Source organism: Danio aesculapii, chromosome 2, assembly GCF_903798145.1.
Source record: "Danio aesculapii chromosome 2, fDanAes4.1, whole genome shotgun sequence".
In the NCBI taxonomy this organism is placed as follows: Eukaryota; Metazoa; Chordata; class Actinopteri; order Cypriniformes; family Danionidae; genus Danio; species Danio aesculapii.
In genome coordinates this window covers 50,838,689-50,860,781 of record NC_079436.1, presented here as the reverse complement: position 1 = coordinate 50,860,781, position 22,093 = coordinate 50,838,689, and the positions used below count along the sequence as shown (strand labels likewise).

The 22,093-nt window shown below is 38.6% G+C and overlaps 1 protein-coding gene across 2 annotated transcripts in view; it reads right to left on the bottom strand.

Annotated features, from left to right (window-relative positions):
- Nucleotides 1-22,093, bottom strand: part of fyco1b (FYVE and coiled-coil domain autophagy adaptor 1b) — a 51,246-nt gene that overhangs the window by 14,774 nt on the left and 14,379 nt on the right. For both annotated transcript variants that reach the window (XM_056445273.1, XM_056445281.1), the window contains exons 7-13: nt 21,795-21,885; nt 19,272-21,365; nt 19,089-19,181; nt 11,887-12,005; nt 11,595-11,762; nt 7,731-7,874; nt 1,261-1,436 (exon numbers count right to left, since the gene is read on the bottom strand). In XM_056445273.1, the coding sequence (XP_056301248.1) occupies nt 1,261-1,436; nt 7,731-7,874; nt 11,595-11,762; nt 11,887-12,005; nt 19,089-19,181; nt 19,272-21,365; nt 21,795-21,885 (2,885 nt within the window). The remainder of the gene's footprint in view (nt 1-1,260; nt 1,437-7,730; nt 7,875-11,594; nt 11,763-11,886; nt 12,006-19,088; nt 19,182-19,271; nt 21,366-21,794; nt 21,886-22,093) is intronic.

The window sequence follows — 22,093 nt, the reverse complement described above, 5'->3', positions numbered from 1 at the left end:
TATTTTAGATGGTTAGCGCGTCAACACATGCACTACGATGCTCACGGCGACCCGAGTTCGATTCCCGCCTCGTGGTCCTATGCCGATCCTTTCCCTCTCTCTGCTCCCCATGATTTCCCGTCAATACTCTCTACTTTCCTATCCAATAAAGGTAAAAACCCTGAAAAAATAATAATTAAAAAAAAATTATGCCATGTGTTGGAAAAAAATGCATTGAGTGTAATAACTAGCGACATTAGAAGTTAAGAATGGAAAATATTTTTTTCTAGGTGGGGCAGTTAAAGGGTTAAATCAGCCTCTAGGCTCGATAGTCAGGCTGGCTCCGGTTGGTCCTCAATCTGGCAACCTATGCTTGCGTGTGTTTTGATCCAGGAGTGCAATATCTAGTTCAACCACTGGGTGTCAAACTTACATACTGCACCTTTATTGTTTATTTTAGGAAGACATCACATGTGTATCAGTAACACAGACTATTAATGCAACAGAACCAGGTCACACCTGCTTGGACGAGAATTACAGTACTTAAATTTGTGGTATTGTTATATGTTTATCCCCCCCCAAATCTCAGGACTACAATTAAGGCATTTGAGTTCAAGCAAATGGTGCTTACTAATACAGAGAATAACTTCCTTCCTTTCAAATTGCTGCTTTTGTAACTACAGATTTATTAAAGAAACTGCAACATTGCTTGCTAAAGGAAACTGAATGTGAAAAAAAAAACAGAATTTGATAACTACTATAATAGCCTCAATGGCCCTGACTGTTTAAATAACTACAGGAATGAATTTGTCATGTCATATTTACATTTGAATCTGAGATTTTAAAATATTACACTTGGAATGTCTGTCGTTACATTTCATGAAGTCATTAACAAAAAATACTATCTTCTCTGTAATATAGCCTAGAAGGTGCACACACAAATGAGGCATGCATATTCAAAGGAACAGGAAAAAGTAGCAGACACTGAATTGCATGCACTCAATTTGACTATTATAGCTATTCAACGTAGAAATACTCATTTTGTGTTTTGCAATTTTAATAAAACATCACTTTCAGAATGAAATACACACATTTAAAAAAGTTAGGGTACTATCGTTTTTTGATTTTGTTTTAACAAATGTATTAAATTAAATTTTTTATAAGGTCAAAATTAATGCTTCTGTAATTCTAGTGTTATGACATTTGTTTGATTTACCAGTCAGCATAAAACCCACATCAAACTGCCTCTGCAGTGTGCCTGTTTGATAGTTCAGCACTCACATGGGACTCCTGGAGTGCTGGTTTGATTAGGGCTTGATATCGGGCTGTAGGTTGAGCGTGAAGGACTGCCCTGATCCACCTGTTGGTGTCGCTCACTGTGAGTGAAGCAGCTCTTACAACAGCGATCCTTACCACCAAAACTGCAGCAGTTGTAGCAAAACGGACGCCCACAAAACCTGCCAAAAATATACAAACACATACACACAATTGTTATAGTTTTTATTAATCAGTATTTTTTCTTAGAAATTAATTTTTATTTTAATTCAAACACCATGCATATAAACGATGTACATTTAGACATCAGAATTATTAAGATGTATATTGAGCAGCAAATTGGCACATTAGATCACGTGACGTGTGGAGTAATGATGCTGAAAATCAGCTTTGAGTCACAGTAATACATATTTAATAAAAATATAATGATTGATAAATCAGAGGGAAACTTAAGTTTTATACCGACTGACCATATGCTGGAATTTGTCTTAAGCATAAACTCTGTTCACTTTGTTCAGTTTCTTAGAAAACAAGACTTAACTTCTTCATTTTGCATTTGTATATAAATTTAAGGATGTTCAGATATTTACTTCCTGTCTTAAATTTTACGTTCCTGTTTACCATTTTAAAAAACTGACTTCATATTAAAAAGTATGGGTGTCTGGTGGTCAGCGGGAGGTTGGGGGAGAAGTTAAAAGTGCTCGTTTTCAGTTTATTTGAACCCTAGAAATGAAGGAAAAAGTAGTGTAAATTTGGCAACAGCACCCGTGTCTGTTTGATGTGTTATTTGAGCAATATCACAACCGGGTCAAAAAAGAAAAAGTCGGAGAGAAATTGCTAATTTCCTTCAAACCCAGGTGAGGAAAATAAGAACATTTTCTAACCCACTGAAGGCTTCTTTCTCATTATGTAGTTAATGATGAAAGAAATACTATGTAAAATACTAAGAAATACTACCGTGTGTTGTTTCCATGTCACTTCTTGCGTGTGTTTTGTTGTGAGACGTAGTTTGGACAAAGTTGTCGGCGATTCTTCCTATTGTAAAGTCATGCAGTGTGAAACACCCTGTCGCGATCCATCTTGCAGTGTAAACAGCAGCAACATAAAACGCTGCCCCAGATTGTCATGCAGTATGAAAACATCTGTGACATGACTACTTTGAAAATCATGCAGTCTGAACTTGGCATAACTTGTAATAATGCCTATATATATATATTGTATTTGTATACAATGCCTATATACATGGATGTTTTGGTTAGCTAAAAATAAGTTGTTTAACTTAACTGCATTTCATTATTTGATGGAGAATGTATAGAATATATTAAAGGGATAGTTTACCCAAAAATGCTAATTTACTTACTATTTATGCACACTTAAGTGGTTCCAACCCTTTATTAGCTTCTTTATTTTGTTGAACACTAAAGAAGATATTTTAAAGAAAGCTAAAAACCTGTAACCATTAACTTCCATAGTACTTAGAGTACTTAATACTTGCATAGTTGATAGCACTTCCAACGGTTACAGGTCCAACATTTTTCAAACAGGGTATATGCAGGAATCCTGAAGGAAATTTCAATACCCTTTTAAGACTTTTTAAAAGATCTTTCAAGACCTCGTCACCACTTCAAGTTCTAATCAGTATCAAACCTTTAACTTGATAAACAGTTGCTAATAAACAGTTGTAGTTAAATGAATCAATGGAGCACAACCATGCAACAGAACTTAGATAAGCTCGGAAAAAACAAAGCTTGAAAGAATAAATTACGGGGTTGTTTTCAGCGACAGGTTTCAGCCGCTGTTCAAACTCGTTTTTCTCCAACTAGGAGTATGCAAACTTGCATTATCCCATTTTGCCGTCTGTTTTGCTCTATTCAATTAGTTTGTCATGGGGCCAGTTCATGAAAAGCATCCCAAACGAGGGGCCGGAGAGATATGACTTGCAATAGGAGTGATGACACAACAGCATATAAGAGCCCATATGTTGTATTTTTGCTCTTTAAGACACCCACGTTGTATTTTTCTACATTAAAATGTTAATATATTGTATTTTGAAACAACATAATATCAGTGATTTGTAAAATAGGCTTTTTTTTTTTTTTTTTTTTTACAAACATTTAAATGTTGTATTTCAAAGCACAACAAAAGCAGTGCATTGCTCAAGTAGGCTTCTTCTACATTCAGACACATTCATATGTTGTGTTTTAAACTGCAGTACAATTATGGGATGCAACAATTATAGATTTTGGTTGTACGATTATATAGTCTGAAGAATAATCGTGGTTTTACGGTTATCATGTCTAATGTAAAATTTAAGCTTTATATTAGATAAGTATTTAAATTAACTGTTGTTATCATCTGTGTTCATACATACAAGATCATTTGAATAATTTGTAATAATTCGTCTGACATATCTTTTGTTTATATTGCACTGGAAGCCACACACAACTCTCATCGCTACAGCGTGAGAGGTTTTCTACTTGGTGTGTCTGAAAGGCGCGAGCGCATCTCTCTGCTTGCGCACTCATATTGGCATACATTCTAATATTGAAAATAACGAACGTGCGCACGGAAAAGACGCGATATGTAATATAAGCTTGGAACTTTAAACTAGCGCAAAGGTGGCATAACTTTGTTTAGTTGCAGCAGTTTCTTTCTGTGCAGCAGAAACACAGCATTGAGAAGCCTTTAAGCTTAAGCATCCAAATGTTTTTGGCTGCTCGCGCCACTCGCTTAATGTCAGGTGACTCTCGCTCTGCGCAGCCTTCAACTGCAGCTTGTGCTGTATTGAACAGACGCACGTCACTTCATAACTATAGCGCCCATTTTTCGACTGAACTAAATTTATTTTTGATGTCTTGGTCTCACTATTTGGAGGGCTGAACAAATTGCCTTGCGGGCCACTAATTGAATAACCCTGCTCTATGGTTTTGCTACATGTGGAGAGCCCACCTTCCACCTTCCCGCGTTTGTCGCAAATTACTTGACATCACCTGGACAGAAGAGCTTGGCGGGATGCACCCGGCCCGAACCAATGGAGGAAAATCAATACATTTATGCTTTTTTGGAGTCAAACACAAACAAAAACTTGGACAACACTTGAAGAAAGTTTAAGACCTCGTAAAAGCAGTATTAAGACTTTTTAATACCTTTTAAGGGCTTTAATTTTCTCATAATTGATTTATCAACTTTTAATACCCTGCGGACACCCTGTCGAAATATCTTCTTTTGTCTTCAACAGAAGAAAGAAACTCAAGTGAAAAGTGAGTAAATTATGACAATGTTCAGTTTTCAGTTTTGGGGAAACTATCCTGTGAGATAAAGTATAATAAATGTTAAGTTAATAATTACTTAATGTAATGCTGCTATTTGTCTGGTGTGTTTTTAAACCAAAATCAGAAGACAATTTTATTGTGGTCTTAAAATAGGTCCACATACCTTTCTGATTGATTTCATTCAGTATTGATTTGTTTTATTCAAAAAATATGAATAATTAAACATTTTATTTTATAGTTTATTGTATTTTATTCTTACTTTGTATGATTTGTTTTGCACTTTGGTCAGTGTAAGCTGAATTTAAAGAGCCCCTATTATAGGTTTTTGAAAATGACCTTCCATGCAGTGTGTAAAGCGAGTTGCACACCGGATGCTCCGCTCGGCGCCATGACACGGTGCGCACATGACAGTTGAAAGTATCGCACACCAGACGAGCACATCCGCATGTTAAGTTTTAATGAAAGTATTCAGATGATGGTCTGTGGCGCAGCAGAACTTTGTCCTGAGTCGTGGCTGGGCGCCGCAAACAACCTTTGACTTGCGGCACCGGTGTGTGTACCCTGATAGAAACCTATGTTTAGAATTCTGAAATGCATGGCGCTATGCTGTGTGTCGCCGAGCAGCGCTTCTGGTGTACAATCCCCTTAACACAGCTCTAAATGAATGAAAACATCCAGCTGAGGTTTAAATCTAAAAGTCCACCGTGTTTAAAACAATTGATTCTTTAACGAAATAGTCGACTCAAAGTCGAATGAATCGAGTTGGGTTCGGATCTTTTGCTTGAACGAGTCAACGTCGATTTGGTACATCACCAAAATATGTAGTTCCAGATCCAGTAAAATGTGAACGCGCCTTTCCATTCAGACACTAGATCTTTAGACGTGAAGATGACGATCACTGACAGATGGAGATTTGGCTGCAGGGAATAAAAGGTTAAAGTTCATTTTCACAACAACACCACAATACTGCCAACCGTGTGCTGTGTTTGCTCCTGTCATTTTTCTGATGACTAATACAATAACCTACACTGCAGCATAGGATTCGTCAGCCGTTTATTATTAGAGAAAGGAGCAGCAGAGACTATTGTGTATGGGACTTTGTCAGACTTTGACAGAGACTTTATCAGTAACTGTTGCAGTTCAAATGGACCAGTTTCTTCTTCTTATGGATCATAACATGTAAGTGTCATTAAAATTGTTGCCTCGTTTTGTGTAGTTTTGCAAAATATGTGTTTAATTGCGTGTTATAAGTTTTAATCGCGCTGCACAGCTTGTAATCATTTATCTATTATAGATCAGTGCTTGTACTGTATTTCTCAGGTTAAATCTGTATAGGGCTGTTCACATATTACACATACAGTCATCCAGAAACATGGTTTTTCCTACCACTGCTATGCTGATGACACCCAGCTATACCTCTCTTTTCACCCTGATGATCCCTCGGTTCCAGCTCGCATTTCAGCCTGCCTGTCAGACATTTCACACTGGATGAAAGATCATCATCTCCAGCTTAACCTCACGAAAACGGAAATGCTTGAAGTTTCTGCCAACCCGACTCTTCACCATAACTTTTCAATCCAGATGGACGGAGCAACCATCACTGCATCCAAAATGGTAAAAAGCCTTGGAGTAATGATTGATGACCAACTGAACTTCTCTGACCACATTTCTAGAACTGCTCGATCTTGCAGATTCGCACTCTACAACATCAGAAAGGTCCGACCCTTCCTATCTGAACATACAGCTCAACTTATTGTTCAAGCTCTTGTTCTGTCCAAACTGGACTATTGCAACTCTCTGCTAGCCGGGCTACCAGCTAGTTCTATCAAACCTCTTCAGCTGCTTCAGAACGCAGCAGCACGAGTGGTCTTTGATGAACCCAAAAGAGCACATGTCACTCCGCTACTCACCCGTTTGCACTGGCTGCCAGTTGCTGCTCGCATCAAATACAAAGCTCTGATGTTTGCTTACAAAGTGACCTCTAGCTTGGCTCCTTCATATCTTCTCTCACTTCTGCAGATATATGTGCCCTCCAGAAACTTGCGTTCTGTGAATGAACGTCGCCTCGTTGTTCCATCTCAAAGAGGGAAGAAATCACTTTCCCGAACTCTCACATTCAATCTGCCCAGTTGGTGGAATGAACTCCCTAACTACATCAGAACAGCAGAGTCACTTGCTGTCTTCAAGAAACGACTAAAAACGCAACTGTTTAGTCTCCACTTACCTTCCTAATCTGCAACTGCCTCTCTGGCTATACCACTAACTGTGCCCTCTCTCTCTCCAAAAAAAAAAAAAAAAAAAAATTTTTTTTACTAATGCTTTGCTTCTTAGACTTTACACACCTGAAACTTGTCTATAGCACTTGCTCACTGCTGCTCTTATAGTTGTGTAAATTGCTTCCTTGTCCTCATTTGTAAGTCGCTTTGGATAAAAGCGTCTTCTAAATGACTAAATGTAAATGTAAATATTGCATACAAAATCATGTTGAAAACGCAAAGCGTGCTTCTTCCTTTACCGATTTAAAATGCGTTTCTGAACTCGCGATCCTCTCCTGTTTGGCTTTGATATGGCCACCATCAGCTGTTCCTACACACACGCGGCACGGTCAATGTTCAAAATAGTTCAACTTTTGCCACTGTGTGGATTAATACTGAATGTGTGTCTTTGTTATTACTTAGGGTTACTCTTAAGAGTAGAGTAATATGCTGGTGTGTAACTGCATTGCTTTATTGCAGTCCTGCATTGGGCTCACACATACTTTGTGTGCTACTTAGCCGTGTAGTTACACATCTGTTACACATAGCCGTGGTGGGCATTTCTCTCCAGTCGCAGAACCAATCAACCAATCACAACAGACTGGGTCATCGGACCAATCAGCGCAGATTAGCTTCGAGGGGTTTGTGAACAAATTAATCGCTGAACGAATCATATGGGAGTTGCTGGGATAATTAAGTAAAAATAAATGTACATTATAAGACAATGAAAGTGTTTTGACCTAGCACGCACATCAGCCTGTTGTTGGAGACCCCCAAAACCAAAATCTGATCTTTTATAATGCAAAATGAGGGCTCTTTAAGTGTGCTTGCAGTAATAAAATTTACTACCTATTACATTTAATTTAACTAAACCAATTGCTAGAAAAATGAGATTTACAGCAGATGTCTAAAGAAAAACTACAATTTCCCCTAAAAGTTTCCCCCTGACCTGCAGTTGTATCTGCGCATCATCCAGCTGAACTGGCTCTTGCAGCTCTGGCAGTGTGTGACGTCTCTGTCTGTCTGCTCCTCAGCTCTTCGTTTCTGCTCAAACTCCAGTGCATCAGACTTCTGCCACAACGCATCTTTCTCCCTACAGGGGGAGCCAGAGGTCTATGAACGGCAGCTTGCAACAGTTTCACATTGTAAAGCTCTTTCAAATGCATTTCTTTGGTTTCCTGAGAACATAATGTCTGATGTGTTAGAAAAACATGAGCAAAACCACATTGACAGTTTTCACAAGTCATCACACATTCAGTGGAACGCCTCTCTGACAGGAACATGAGTGTTTTAAATGGTTTTAAAAATGGGTGTAGGTGCAGTATATGGATCTCGCGTGCCCGCAATTTAGTTTATAATCATATGTCTGTTTTGGTCTGTTGATATGCGATCCAAATATTTGTAGCTTGAAAAAAATGCATACAGTATACAATACATGATTATACCATTATTTGATGGAGAATGTATAGAATATATTAAAGGGTTAGTTGACCCAAAATGCTAATTTACTTATTTACGCACGCACAAGTGGCTCCAACCATTTATGTTTTTTATTCTGTTCAACACTAGAGAAAATATTTAGGAGAAAAAAAGCTGAAAATCTGCAATCATTGATTATTGTAGGATAAACAAAAACTATGGAAGTCAATGGTTACAGGTTTACAACATTTTTCAAAATATCTACTTTTAAAACAATCCTGAAACTATCCTGGAGGCTTTATCTACTAGATATTATTAGTCTGGAATACACCACAGCCAAAATAAATGGTGTCAGTAAAAAAACTGTACAATTTTGGTCAAATATGAGAGAGACTGTATCATTTATGTTTCAATCCTAATTTTGTACTTATTATTACAATATTAATGTTTTTAATTTTAGTTTTATTATAAATATTTTGTTGGGTGGATCTCGGCTTTGTTCAAAATCAAAATGTTCAATAAAAAATTTAAAAAAAAAAATCTTTTGTGTTCAACAGAATAAAGAAAGTCAAACAGGTTTGGAACACATTAAGGGTGAGTAAATGATGACAGAATTTTCAGTTTTCTTTTATAAATGATTACTATGATGAATGATTAATATGTTCTCTAGAAACTGATGGAAAATGACCGTTTGTGCTGCATTTTAATGGAGATCCCAGTGTAGCTGCCATTACGGTCCATTGTTTTGTTTTTTTTGCCTGGCAGGTCTCCACACAGGTTATGTGACTGAAAACTATCAATTAAGGCTCTGGTATACCTCAAATGAAATGGAAGAACAAACTTCATATTCAATTTAAAGTGGTACTCAGACTTCATTTTTCCAAGGCCAAGCTGGCAAGGATGTATTCCTCTGTTGACCCCATCTGTAGAAGATGCAAGCAGTGCCCTGCTACATTACGGTTCATCAGTGGCAGTTCTAGTTTAAATGGCACCCTGGGCGAAACCCCCCAAAAACACACCCCGCCCCTCCCCCGAGAATTATACGCTATGTGGTTGACTTTGTATACATTTTAAATATTTTTATATATTTAAAGATATAAATTTTATATATATATATATATATATATATATATATATATATATATATATATATATATATATATATATATATATATATATATATATATATATATAAATACACTTAAATATGGCGACGCAGTGGTGTAGTAGGTAGTGCTGTCGCCTCACAGCAAGAAGGTCGCTGGTTCAAGCCTCGGCTGGGTCAGCTGGTGTTTCTGTGTGGAGTTTGCATGTTCTCCCTGCGTTTGAGTGGGTTTCCTCCTGGTGCTCTGGTTTCCTCCACAGTCCAAAGACATGTCGTACAGGTGATTTTGGTAAGCTAAATTGTCCATAGTGTATGTATGTGTGTGAATAAGTGTGTATGGGTTTCCCAGTGATGGGTTGTGGCTGGAAGGGCATCCGCTGCGTAAAACATATGCTGGATAAGTTGACGGTTCATTCCGCTGTGGCGACCCCAGATTAATAAAGGGACTAAGCCAACAAGAAAATGAATGAATGAACATTTAAATATATTTATTTATTTTCAATAAATATAACAATTTATTCATTCATTAATTCTCTTTTCAGCTTAGTCCCTTTATTAATCTGGGGTCGCCACAGCGGAATGAACCGTCAACTTATCCAGCATATGTTTTACGCAGAGGATGCCCTTCCGGCTGCAACCCATCACTTGGAAACATCCATACACACTCATTCACACGCATATACTACGGACATTTTAGCTTACCAAATTCCCCTATATCGCATGTCTTTGGACTTGAGGGGGAAACCGGAGCACCCGGAGGAAACCCACGCCAACATGGGGAAATCATGCAAACTCCACACAGAAACGCCAACTGACCCGTGCATGTAAACAACCGGGCTTCAAACCGAGAGCAGGAACAGTGCGTGTGAGGCGGGCGGGAACGGTTTTCTGTGTGCATGCGTCAATTTGTTTGCAGCATTGTTTCTGTTGCACATAGAGAATAACATGGTTACTGCGCGTGCAAAAGACGCCAGATACGAATAACCCCTAACGTCTTTATTCTGGGATTATAAGTCTAAATTAATTAATTTGCATAAAGTAAATCGTATCTAGCTTTTACTGGGGCACAGTTGAATTTTACTGGGGCACTTTTATTTATTCATTTTGTGAAAGAACATAAAAGAACAAACTTTTTCATTTTTTGTTTAAGAGAAAAAGGAAATTCTAAAAGGCTGCGTGACGGAATACGGTTTACATTTAGACGCACCAGTGCTGCAAGAGGTGGAGTTGTAGATGTGTCACGTTGCTTATGTGTGGTGGTCTACTCCTAAATACAACATTAATAGCGGCTGTGGGAGGAAAAAAAGGTTCCATAAATATCTGCTCTGCTCTATAAAAACTAGCTCTGTCACTTCCTTCCAAACTGAGACGGCATTTTTAGTAAGCAAAAATGTATCTTTTCGTAAATGCAGTCCAAAGTGAATAAATTGGAAATGCCGAAAATGAACTGTGAAAACTTTCGAAAACGATGATACATTTGAGTCATGTGACCAATCCAGCTAACATGTTGGACGACATTGTAAAGGCTGATTTATACTTCTGCGTCGAGTGCTTGAGGTGACCCACGGTACCTGCCTTGCGCATAGTCGTGTATTTATACTATTCTGCGTGCTGTTTGTGTTGCTATGCAATAACTTCCGAAACACTAGCTGGCAGTAAGTTATGTTCCACTGTGTCAAGTTTCTTTGCGGGCGTTTTGTTTTTTCTGAATGCTACAAACAGCTCAAACTCGCTCATTCAGAGGCAAAAATAGCTCATTCAGAGGTTGGAACCGGCGGACACAGTTAAAGCGTTTTATGCCTGTTTACATGCACAGTGAACGAAAGAAAGCATTTTCAGTCGTTTTAATGTGGATGATGGAAATAATTAAAAACAATAGTGTGGGCATGGAGGGTTTTTAGACAAAAGTGTCATTTTCAAATTTATCTGGATTAGTGTAGATGTAGCCTAAAGTTTGTCCGTGTTGATGTTGTTGTCGTTCTCCTGTCTGAACGCCGTAGAATAAAAAACTAATTAAGAGCGGAAGTAAATGCACGCCAAAGTAGGCGGAGTTCCAGAACACACCCACCAATTGCTTCAATGCAACAAACCAATGTTAGCTCAAAGTTGTTTTAGAGTCAAACCACAAATCCCCGAAAAGTTCACTTTGTGAGCTGTTTCGAGCTGCCGAAATGATTACAAAATAACATCATTTTGGCTGAATTTTGTTTGAAATGAAGCCATTTCAGTTCTTTTTTCGATTTCGTTTGAAGTATACGCTGGCCTTTTATATATAACTGCACAAGTCACCTTATGAGCTCAATGAGCCTCTCCTCCAGGTTTTTTTTGGTACGGTAAAGGTCATCTAGTTCAGCAGACATCTTTAGTTCAACGGCTTGCTTCTCCATTGCACTTCTGCTTAAATTCACACAAAGTTCTTGACAGGACTGCTGAGCAAGAGCCAGTTCCTTCTCGGCCCTGTTAATAACAAGAGTCAGGTCAGAAAGTGTTCAAAGCGACTGGCGGATTGTGAAAGTGTTGATTGCTTTGTTTAAATCATAAACGTATGAACTACCTGAAAAGCAGTACAGAAATCTCCTACCTCGACAAGTCCATGCTGAGGTTTTTAATCTGTTCCTCTTTCTGATAAATTATGGTTTCTGAGTCACCAATGAGAGCAGTGTTCTTTTCGATCATCTGACTGTGTTCGCTGTTGAGAGACTGGCAAAAACAAAAAATATGCTTTAATGTTTTAAGATTTTTTTTAAATCTGGTCCAAAAACATCACTGTAGGACTGAACTTCATGTTGCAAGCCAAGTAGTTAACATCAATAACAGCATTTTAAAATAATCATAATGAGAACTCAAACACACAATGCTTGCATTTAATGTTCAAACATTTTGTAAAGGCATGCAACAGATCTTTTTGTAAATACATCAAACTATAATCAAACTGTGAGATAAAAAAATGGACTTTCCTGTGAAATTACAGACTTCTGTTGCAAAATACATTATGGTATGTCAGACTTCTCCAATCATTTAGGCCACAGAGTTTAAAAAAAATGACCAAATTCTGTTTTTTTTCTCTTCCACGTGCCACAGACCCACAAACGTGCAAGCATGAAAAGAGCACAAGAATTCTCACATTTTAAATTAGTTCAGGCAGTGGAAAAAGTATTCAACACGTCACCATTTCTCTCAGAAAACATAATTCTAAAGGTGCTGCTGACTTGAAATGTTCACTAGATGTTGGTAACAACAAAGGAAATGGACATATGAAAAGAAAACAAATCTAATTAGTTCACAAATGAAGGTATTTGTAATCAAATGAAATGACACAGGAAAAAAAAGTGTTGAATACATGAAGGAAGGGAGGTGTAGAAAGGCAGTGAAAGCCCAGACAGCAGCTGAAATCTCTCAGTAGTTCTTCAGCAACCCTCTGCTCTTCCTCAGTGTAAATGAATATTAAGCCTAGTTCACACTACAGGATTTTAAACATCGGCAGATCGCTGTGCGGTTCACACTACATGACTTGATTTTTTGTCTTTTTAATCGCAGTGGTGTTCACACTACGCGACACTATGTAAATGATCCACAAGAGGGGGGTCACACACTACATGATCTGACAACAACTCGTTCCCCAACAGCTCAGTCAAGCTACCAAACCACAGCAAATGAAATTGAGGAAGGAGTCTTCAGAAAAAGCTGAACACTATTGGCTGCTTGTGTGCTGATTACATCACTGACAGCATTTCAAGCTTTCAAGGGAGCATTTAAAAACATCGTCAGTCAGTTGAGCGGATCAATCGCTCATCTGCAAGGTTCAAGTAGAGAGATACACAGAGAGTTCTAAAGTTTTGTAATTTACTAACTCTTTGACATAAAACTGACTCTATAATAACTCTATAACACCCTGACTTTTTATAAATATCTGTGTATTTCTTTCTAACATTGTTATTTTTTTTATTTAATTACCATATTGGTCAAAATGACTGCATGCATGTCTGCTACTTTTCGCTGTGACTTTAAATATGCATGCATTTTTTTGCATAGCAACTTCCTGCTAACATAAACACAACTGTCTGATAGCAAACCACAAATTTACTTCACATGTATCTTTCAAAACAGCATATTCTGTAAATAGCTCCTGTTTGAAAGTGAAAATGAAAGTGAGGCCCAGACCTTTGCATGTTTTAGTATCTTAACTACATATTTATTATAATCTGTACTACCAAAATAGATAATATTTTCAGGGTAATGGTGTCATAAAATATGATGACAGACATTCAAAGCTTAATTTGAATATCTCAATAGAAGTTTTGAATTTAAATATGACATGACCAGTTACAGAATTCTAGTTCCTCTGTTAATATAGCCTACTCTCGTGTCCGTGTTAACACAGAAAGAAGTGAGTGCATCGATGCCCATTCTGGCCAATCACAGACGTTTCTGTTAAACTCCTGAGCACACGGCCATTCAGCTCATGCTGATATGCTCTCTCATTGGCTGCAGCTCGTCACTACATCTGACCGCACGTGGAGTCGAGCCAAGCGACTGCTCTGGAATATTCAGCATGCTAGATATTGGATTTCCGTCTGCGAGGTGTCAACGACGCTTTAGCGAGCCTCTTTGATGCGTCGTTCAGTAGTTCACACATAAAGAAATTAAAATGGTCGTGCCCAACTGAGTCTGGTTTCTCTCAAGGTTTTTTTTCTTCACTTCCGCCTTTAGTGAAGTTTTTTTCCCTCTCCGCTGTCGCCACTGGCTTGCATGTTTCGGGATCTATAGAGCTGCGCATCGTTGGATTTGTTCTTCAGTATTTGGACTCTCAGTAGTGATTATTAAACCACACTGAACTGAGCTAAACTGAACTGAACTTAAACACTACAAACTGAACTACACTGTTCCTATTTACTGTGACCTTTTATGTGAAGCTGCTTTGGCACAATCTACATTGTATAAGCGCTATACAAATAAAGGTGAATTGAATTGAATTGAATTGAATAAAGACTGCTGAGCACCCACAGATTTTTTCCAATCATGGCCCGATCTGTCGGCGAGCTCGTTAACTTCCAAATAGGGCTCAAATCAGGCTTTAAATCCTGTATTGTGAACTAGGCTTTAGCTGATTCAGTCCAACATCTACATAAGCAGGATGATGAAGATGACACCAGGGTGGAGATTTCAGCAAAACAGTAGCTACTTTCCATCCACCTACTTTTATGTGCATTTTGGATATGAGCATAAAAAAAAACAGTTGATGAAAACACCAAGATGCGCAAAAATGTTGAAAATGCGCATTAAAAACGTATGCGCATAACTGAGTAGGATAAACTTATTATTCGATAAAAGAAGATGCGCATAAACTACAATGGAAACACTTTTACCAAACAAATTCCAGTAAGCGCATTAAAAAAAAGGTCATGTGATTTTGTTATGAGATCATGTGATGATAAAAATGCATGTGAATGGACAAATCAGCAGGCTGACCGCATTGTAAAACATCTAAAATGTTGTTTTGGCCATTCTAAAACGCCTTAACCATTTCAGTATTAATGCTGTTATATTATTAATGACCTCCAGAATCAAGAGCGTCTGTGCTGTGTGTCTCACGCCTTCAAATGCCACTGTGCGTTCACTGCGTCTCAAGTCATTTATTAAATGTAGAGAAGATTCACGCAGCTTCTCCTACTGCAGAAAATTCTGTTTTTACTGTTAATATTTGGCACAAGTTAATCAGGAAGTGACGATTTTTTATTTATTTTTTTTTTGGATGGAAACGCTGCTTCATTCGCTCATGTTTTATACGATAATCCAGTTTTGCGTATAAAATTAATTTGCATTTTTGGATGGCTACTGATCCAAAACACAGCCAAGAAGACTCTCAAATGCTTTTAGTGTCAGGGTTCTGCCACTCCAGTCTTGTTAATTGTTGTTTTTGGAGGCAGAATCCGGACACTAGCTCTGTTTTGTCCTGTATGTGGTGCTCGGCTTGAGTTTTCTCGGGTCGAGCACTCGTTTTCTGTCATTGTGTGTTTCTGTATGGGTATCGTCATGGGCATGCGCAGACTGTGCGTGCCTGGGACGCGCGCTCTCGTACTCGTGTTTGTGTGTTGTTCACGCTGTTTCATTCTCAGTGTCTCAGTCTAGTTGGTTTTGCATATGTGTGGCGTTGCATATGTGTGAGCGCACGGTAAGGTGTTTTCATCTATCATGTGCTCGTGTATTGCGCCTATGTTGGTGTTTTCTAAGCACGTGGCTCTGTGTTTACATTGTGGCCGCGTGCTTTTGTTGTGTGCTCCAGTGTTGTGCTTGTCTTGTCATATGAACATGCGGTTAATGAATTCTCTCATTGGCTGCGTGTTCTAGTCTCATTTTATGTGAGCACATGGCTTGTGTTGTCTCTTTGTGTCATGTGCTCTCCCGTCTATTGTCTAATCCCACCCTCCTTGTTAACCCATTATTAGTTTATCATGTTCGCCTGTTTGTTTATTAATTTAATTCTGCTTATATTCTCCTCATGTCTGCTGTCCTGTGCCAGTTCGTCATCGATTCTTTCCTTGTCCTGTCGCGTGTTCCAGCCCTAATCCCTACCAGCCTGCCCAGTCAAGTTTGTTTGTTTGTTGATTTGTTTTGCTAGTGTTTTCCCCCTCGGGGTAGTTTATTTTACTGTTTTGCATTTATCTTATTTTGTTATAAATAAAACTCATTTTCCCTTCAATTGAGTCCTTGCTCCTTTTCCCCACCTACTGACCGTGACATTCAGAGAAAAAATAAATAAAAATCAAGCTGTAGAATGGCTCAGCCAATCACCTGACTCGAATTCAATGGAAAATACAAAATAAAGCTCAGATTTGATAGATGAAATCCACCAAAACATCAAGATTTTTACACTTGTTGAAGTCTGTGAAAAACTCACAGCTGAGCAATACATGTGACTTCATTCTCCATATGAGAGGCGTCTTTAAGCTGCTATCACCAGAAAAGCCTTTATATATAGTATTAAACACATTTCAGCAGTTCAGGACATTCCTTTTTAGACTTTACCAAAATTTGGTTGAATTCCATGTCCAACAGCTCCATTAGAAATAATATTCCCAAGAAAAAGCATTTCCCCCACTGTAAATATGAATTGTTGAACATGTGCATTTGCTTCTGCAATGCAAGCAGACTGGATATTCCAGTCAGTACCAGTCCCTCGTCACTGAAAAAAACAACAGTGACAAACAATTTTAATACTGCACTAAAGCTCTAAAGCTCTTCTAATTATTCTCTGCATTAAAGGGGGAGGATGGTACAGAAAGCAAATATAAACATTCTGTCCATGGTGTTGGTTTCAGTTCCTTTTTTTTTTTTTTGAACTAAGCTTTCTTGGGTCAGTACATCTACTTTGGATTTTACAGTATGATAAACGCACATGCCTTGATTTGGTTACTTTTAAACAAAAATCTAAGCTGGTCCTCGAAAATGGATATAGTCAACAAATCTGTCTTCGTATCAAGTCTGTTACATCAGAATGTACATCAAAATACTGAAGATGCGTTGCTACTTTTGTTTAATTGCATCTTTAAAGGGATAGTTCACTCCAAAATAATAAAAAATGCCATCATTGACCATTTCTCCCAAACCTGTTGGAGTTTCTTTCTTCTGTTATACTGAATAATGTTGGGGGAAAAAATAGCCATTGACTGCAATACTGTTTACTTTTTGTTCCTGCTTCGAAATTCAATAGCTGCTGGTTTCCAAAATGCTTCGGAAGATACAAGTTCATAATAGTCAACAACCACTTAACCACTTTCTTTTTTGGATGAACTTTCCATTTAAGAATGTACTGTAAACACAGACTCGCCATTTTAAAAGTTGAACCTCTTTTACTAGATATTGTGCTCAGGCTTGAGATGAAGAGATGTAAGAAGACATTCATAGAGGGCATATTTTCATAAAAAAACAATTGAAAAAATGCACAGTGGTGTGCAACAGCCCATTGTTCATTAATGTCCTATTTCAGTAGGCTGTACGGTTACAAAGACTAAATCAATCTCTTCAATTCAATAGTTTATGATTGACTTAATTTAAAGGGATAGTTCACTCAAAAATGTAAATTTACTCACTCTTAAGTGCTTCCAAACTAGGGCTGTGCAATTAATCAGAAGTTATGGATTCGGATTTCTGGCTTCCAATCCGTCCCAGCATGGATCAATGTTTATCCTTTTTCTCATTACTTTATTAATATAATTATTTTAATACGTATTTAACTTTGACATGATTTTAATTAATGAGTAAGTTAACATACTGCTTGATGTATTAATGTTCGGTGTCTTTGCTCCTCTCTTTGTCTGTCTATTTTAACTCTATTTTCAGGAGCCACCAAACTAGGTCAGAGGTCATGGAGACCTCAAGTGGAACTGAAGCGCTTGATGATTGAAAACAACTGTTTCCCAGTTGTATAATTATGAGTGTCTAAAGTGATTTTGATATTATTGCTATTATGTGTATATTCAGTTTAAAGTTATTTTTCCTTTTTATTCAAGAAAAACATAACAGTCTGAATGCTGTTTATACTAGTTTTTAACTAGTTTGATAAGACAGCTGAGAGTCCGAAAAAACAACCTTGGGTTTTATAACAGATTGTCTCTTGCTTGCGCATATGCATTCGATGGGTCAGTTCTACAGGTCTGATACTCGCTCTTAATTGTCTATGGGCAACTTGACCCAAGCCTCCTGTCGCCATCCCTATCTAGATTCAGATACGACGCCGCATTGATGTACATATTTAGAATTGGCTATCTTTGTTTTAACCAATCAGAACCTGTTACCTGAATCACACCCTTCTGGTCTTGTGTAGAGAGTATAATTGTTATTGATTTGTGATTGTAAGCAGAGTGGCCTAGGAACTCATTGCGAGTGTTGAAGCTGGCTTCCGCTGATGAAACTGCAATTCTTCAGTATACTTTATTTATTTGAATCTCTGACTCCGGCCCTTCTTCATCTGACAGACTGGTCATTATTATGGTTAAAACTGCAAAATATCCCTACAAAATGCACATTATGTCAATAAAGCCAGCTCTAGCAACTGTCCAGCACATGCTCTCAGATGGAACACAGAGCCGTTGTTCACTATTTAGCTACAAAAAATCAGAACGATTGTGAAATCGAGACAATCATTCTGTTATAATGATAGCTGTTTCCGTAGATTCTTAGTTAACTTCAGATGTGTTGTAAATGCTGCTGCATCTGACAGCATGTGAAAAATACCAAATACGATCACTATGATTTTTCTCCAAACTCACTTCACAACTTCAGTGGAGTGTTGAAAATAAATCCTCCAGTGAGAAAATGTTGTAGTAGTGTGATGATTTAGTCACGTTGAATCAGTGAAAGTTGTTAAATCTCCCATTTAGTCACCACTGTATGGATTTCCAATGGCAGTTTCTACTTCGTGGCGTATTTGGAGTTTCTGCACGAGAGCGCCCTCTGGCCTTCATAGGACATTTACAACTAATCACAGGGCCGTATTCGGCGGTTAAGACATGCATCATAATCACAGCTTTTGATTATGCGGCCATCCCTATTCCAAACCTTTATGAGTTTCTTTATTCTGTTGAACACAAAATAAGACATTTTGAAGCAAGCTGACAACTGGTAACTATTGCCATCTATAGAATTATGAAAGTCAATGGTTATAGGTTAAACATCAAAATATATCTTCTTTTGTGTTCAACAGAAGAAAGTCAAACAGGTTTGGATCAAGTGAAGGGTAAGTAAATGATGACAGAATTTCTCAAGTAATGCATACGGGCTTACCTCAAGCTCCAATACTTTGGTCTCAAGACTTGAAACTTTTTCAACTTCATTGTCCAGCCTTTTCCTCAGTGCATCCATATCCTCATTCATACCCTTTAGAAACACATGTATAATCACATATTCACAATCTTTAAACAAAATAGAACAAAGCCAACTCCTATTAGCAACGTTTAGAGTAATTACCTGGACTTGACTTTGATGGTGTGTGGCCTCATCGCTCAACTGTGACCTTAGTGTGTCCACTTCCCTCTGCCGGATCTCCTGGAGACTTCTGGCTTCATCCTCTGCCTGTTCCAGTTTCTCCTGCAACTTCTGCAAGGCTTCTTGGAGTCCTTCCATCTGCTTTACCTGCTCTTTGAGACCTGCGTTATCTTTCCTCAAGCTTTCTATCGAATTACTTAGAGTTTTAACCTCTTCCTGCGACTCCATCTGCAGCTCCTGCAGTTTGCTTGATAGTTCCTCCCATCGTAGCTTAGCTTCCTCATTCTGCCCTGTTAGCATACAAACATGAACCCCAAGCTCTGCCGTCTCCGTGTTGGCCCTGTGCAAGGCTTCATGAGCCTCTCCATTCTCAAGTGCAAGTGTGCTGTTGTGCTTCTTTAAAGCATGACACTCTTCCTTCATTGAAGTCATGCTTGTTTGAATTTCGGCACGCATCTTGGCCTCCATATCTCTCTCTTTTCCCAAAGTCTCCTCTCTTTCATGGCAACGTAGCAGCTCCTCAACATGCCTCCTGTTTAACTCCTCCACTTGGGATTTCAGTTGCTCAGTCTGAGCCCGGAGATCTTCTCTGGAGGCTTCGGTCACTTCCTGCAGAGCCTGGATCTTCATCCTCTCCTCTGAGATCACCAATAGCTGTGCCCGGAGCTCCAGGACCTCATCCTGAAGTCTGGAAACCTCCTTCATGTTGAGTTCAAGTTGGGCCTCAGCCAGAGCCAACCTGGAAGTAGATTCTACATGATCAGTCTTTGAACATTCATTGGCTTCTTGTAAGAGTTCAGAAGTTGTCCTCTTGTTCTCCTGTGGGACTGTAGTACTCTTATTGAGTTTTTCCAACACATCTTCTTCATTGTCCATCTGGCCATTCTCTATGCACTCCTCAAGATTTTGGTTCTCCAATGTCAGTCCAGCTGACTCAAGTCTGGTTTTCAGTTGACCTTCTAATGCCTGTGAGGCTTTCAGTTCTTTCTCTAGAGAGGTCTTGATTTGTGCCAACTCCTTGTAGCTCTCCTCGTTTCTTTTCACAGTCTGGATCAGCTTGGCATTGATCTCCATTAGACTTGTGCACTGGTTCTTATACTCTTCCAGTTTTTTGGCTTGTGCTTGGAAGCTCTGACTCTCCACAATCAACTGCTGGTTGTGGTTCTCCAGTTGCCGGATCCTTTGGGTACTAACAGACAACTCATTCATCTTTGCATTCAGCTGCTCTTCAAGTACACTTTTACATTGCATCTCCTCTTGGATCTTTTTCATGTGCTCCTCCATTTGACCGTCCTGGGCCTCCAGTGCTTTCTGCACATCCTGAAGCTGAGTCCGTAGATTTCCTGTTTCTCTTTCTTTCAGAGATAACGCTCCCTGTAGGCGGTTGATGGTCATCTGCAGCTCATCAGCCTGTTGCACCGAAGTTGTTCGTTCTTTATCAGCTGAGATTCTACACTTGTCTAGATTGCCCTCCATCTCTTTAATTTTCCCCTCCTGAAGCCTCAGCTCCTGAGCAAGTCTCTCAGCAATTCTAGCCCTGTCTTCTCCTTCTCGCTTAGCCTCAATCCTTTCCTCCTCTGCCTCCTTAAGCTTGGTCAGCAGTTCTTGGATCTTCCAAGCTGAATCACAGTAGTTTGCAGCCTGCTGTCCTTTTTCACTTAAAGCTCCATCAAGTTTTGCCAGCAGCTCCATATTCCGGTTCTCTGCAACACTCAGCTTGGCTTCGAGGTTGCGTTCTGAAGTGCTAAGAGCCACCAGCCCCTGTGTGGTGGTACTGAGGCGGTCAGTGCACTCTCTGACAGCTTTCACCACCTCCTGCTGCTGTTCTCCTCCTTTCTCTTGTTCGGGACCTTTAGCCAAGAGCTGTTCCTGCAGGTCTTTGACAACAGCCCTTAGATCAGCTGCTTCATCGGTGAGCTGTTGGATTTTCTCCTGGAGCTGTTGTTGTTTTAACTCTGATTGGTCAAGCTCAATACGCAGGTCCTCGGAAGTGCTACATGTCAGCTCGCCTAGCTCTCCTAGATCACCTAGAAGACTGGAACCAAAATCTTGGCCAGGAAGGATGTCCTGAACTTGCTGCATGAGGGGTAAACACGTTTAAATGAATAAGCAGAAATTATGTGTATGCATTGGATTAAGTAAACTTTTTGTATCGTGATTGTTGCCATGTTGTAAAAGAAAGGCCAACAAAAAAATAAAAATAAAACAATATGGTTGCACTGGCCTATTGCTGGTACAGAGGGATACTACATCATAACTATAGTGCAATATTAAATATAAAACTTGACTGGGTAGTAAAAACAAAGAAAAATTAACATTCAGGATGTTGTTTCACATAATGTGATTGTACTTTATAAAATAAGTTAAAGATTTCTTTCTTTTTTTTTTTTTTAAATTGCAATTACTGATGGGCAGACCTATAAACCTAACAGTATTACCTATAAACCTATAAATAGATAGGCTATAGACCTATAAATACTAACAGTATTTTTAATGTTTCCAAACCTGTGTGTAACTGCTGACCAAACTGTTGACACTAGAGCAGCGACTGGGTGGTTTCCAGACATGGGGCGAGACAGCTGATCCCAGAGTCCTTCTGTATGGGCAAAACACTACTATTAAGAAAGTCATTTGATTTACTTAGTGGTTAATTTGGTAATTAACTACATACACTAACATGCACTTTTTTTGATAAAAAAAATACTTATTATATTATTAAGTACATAAGTACGTATTATAAGCTTTTGTTTCTATGTTAAAGAATCATTTGTTTTAGTAATTTACTTAAATAGGTTATCAGCATC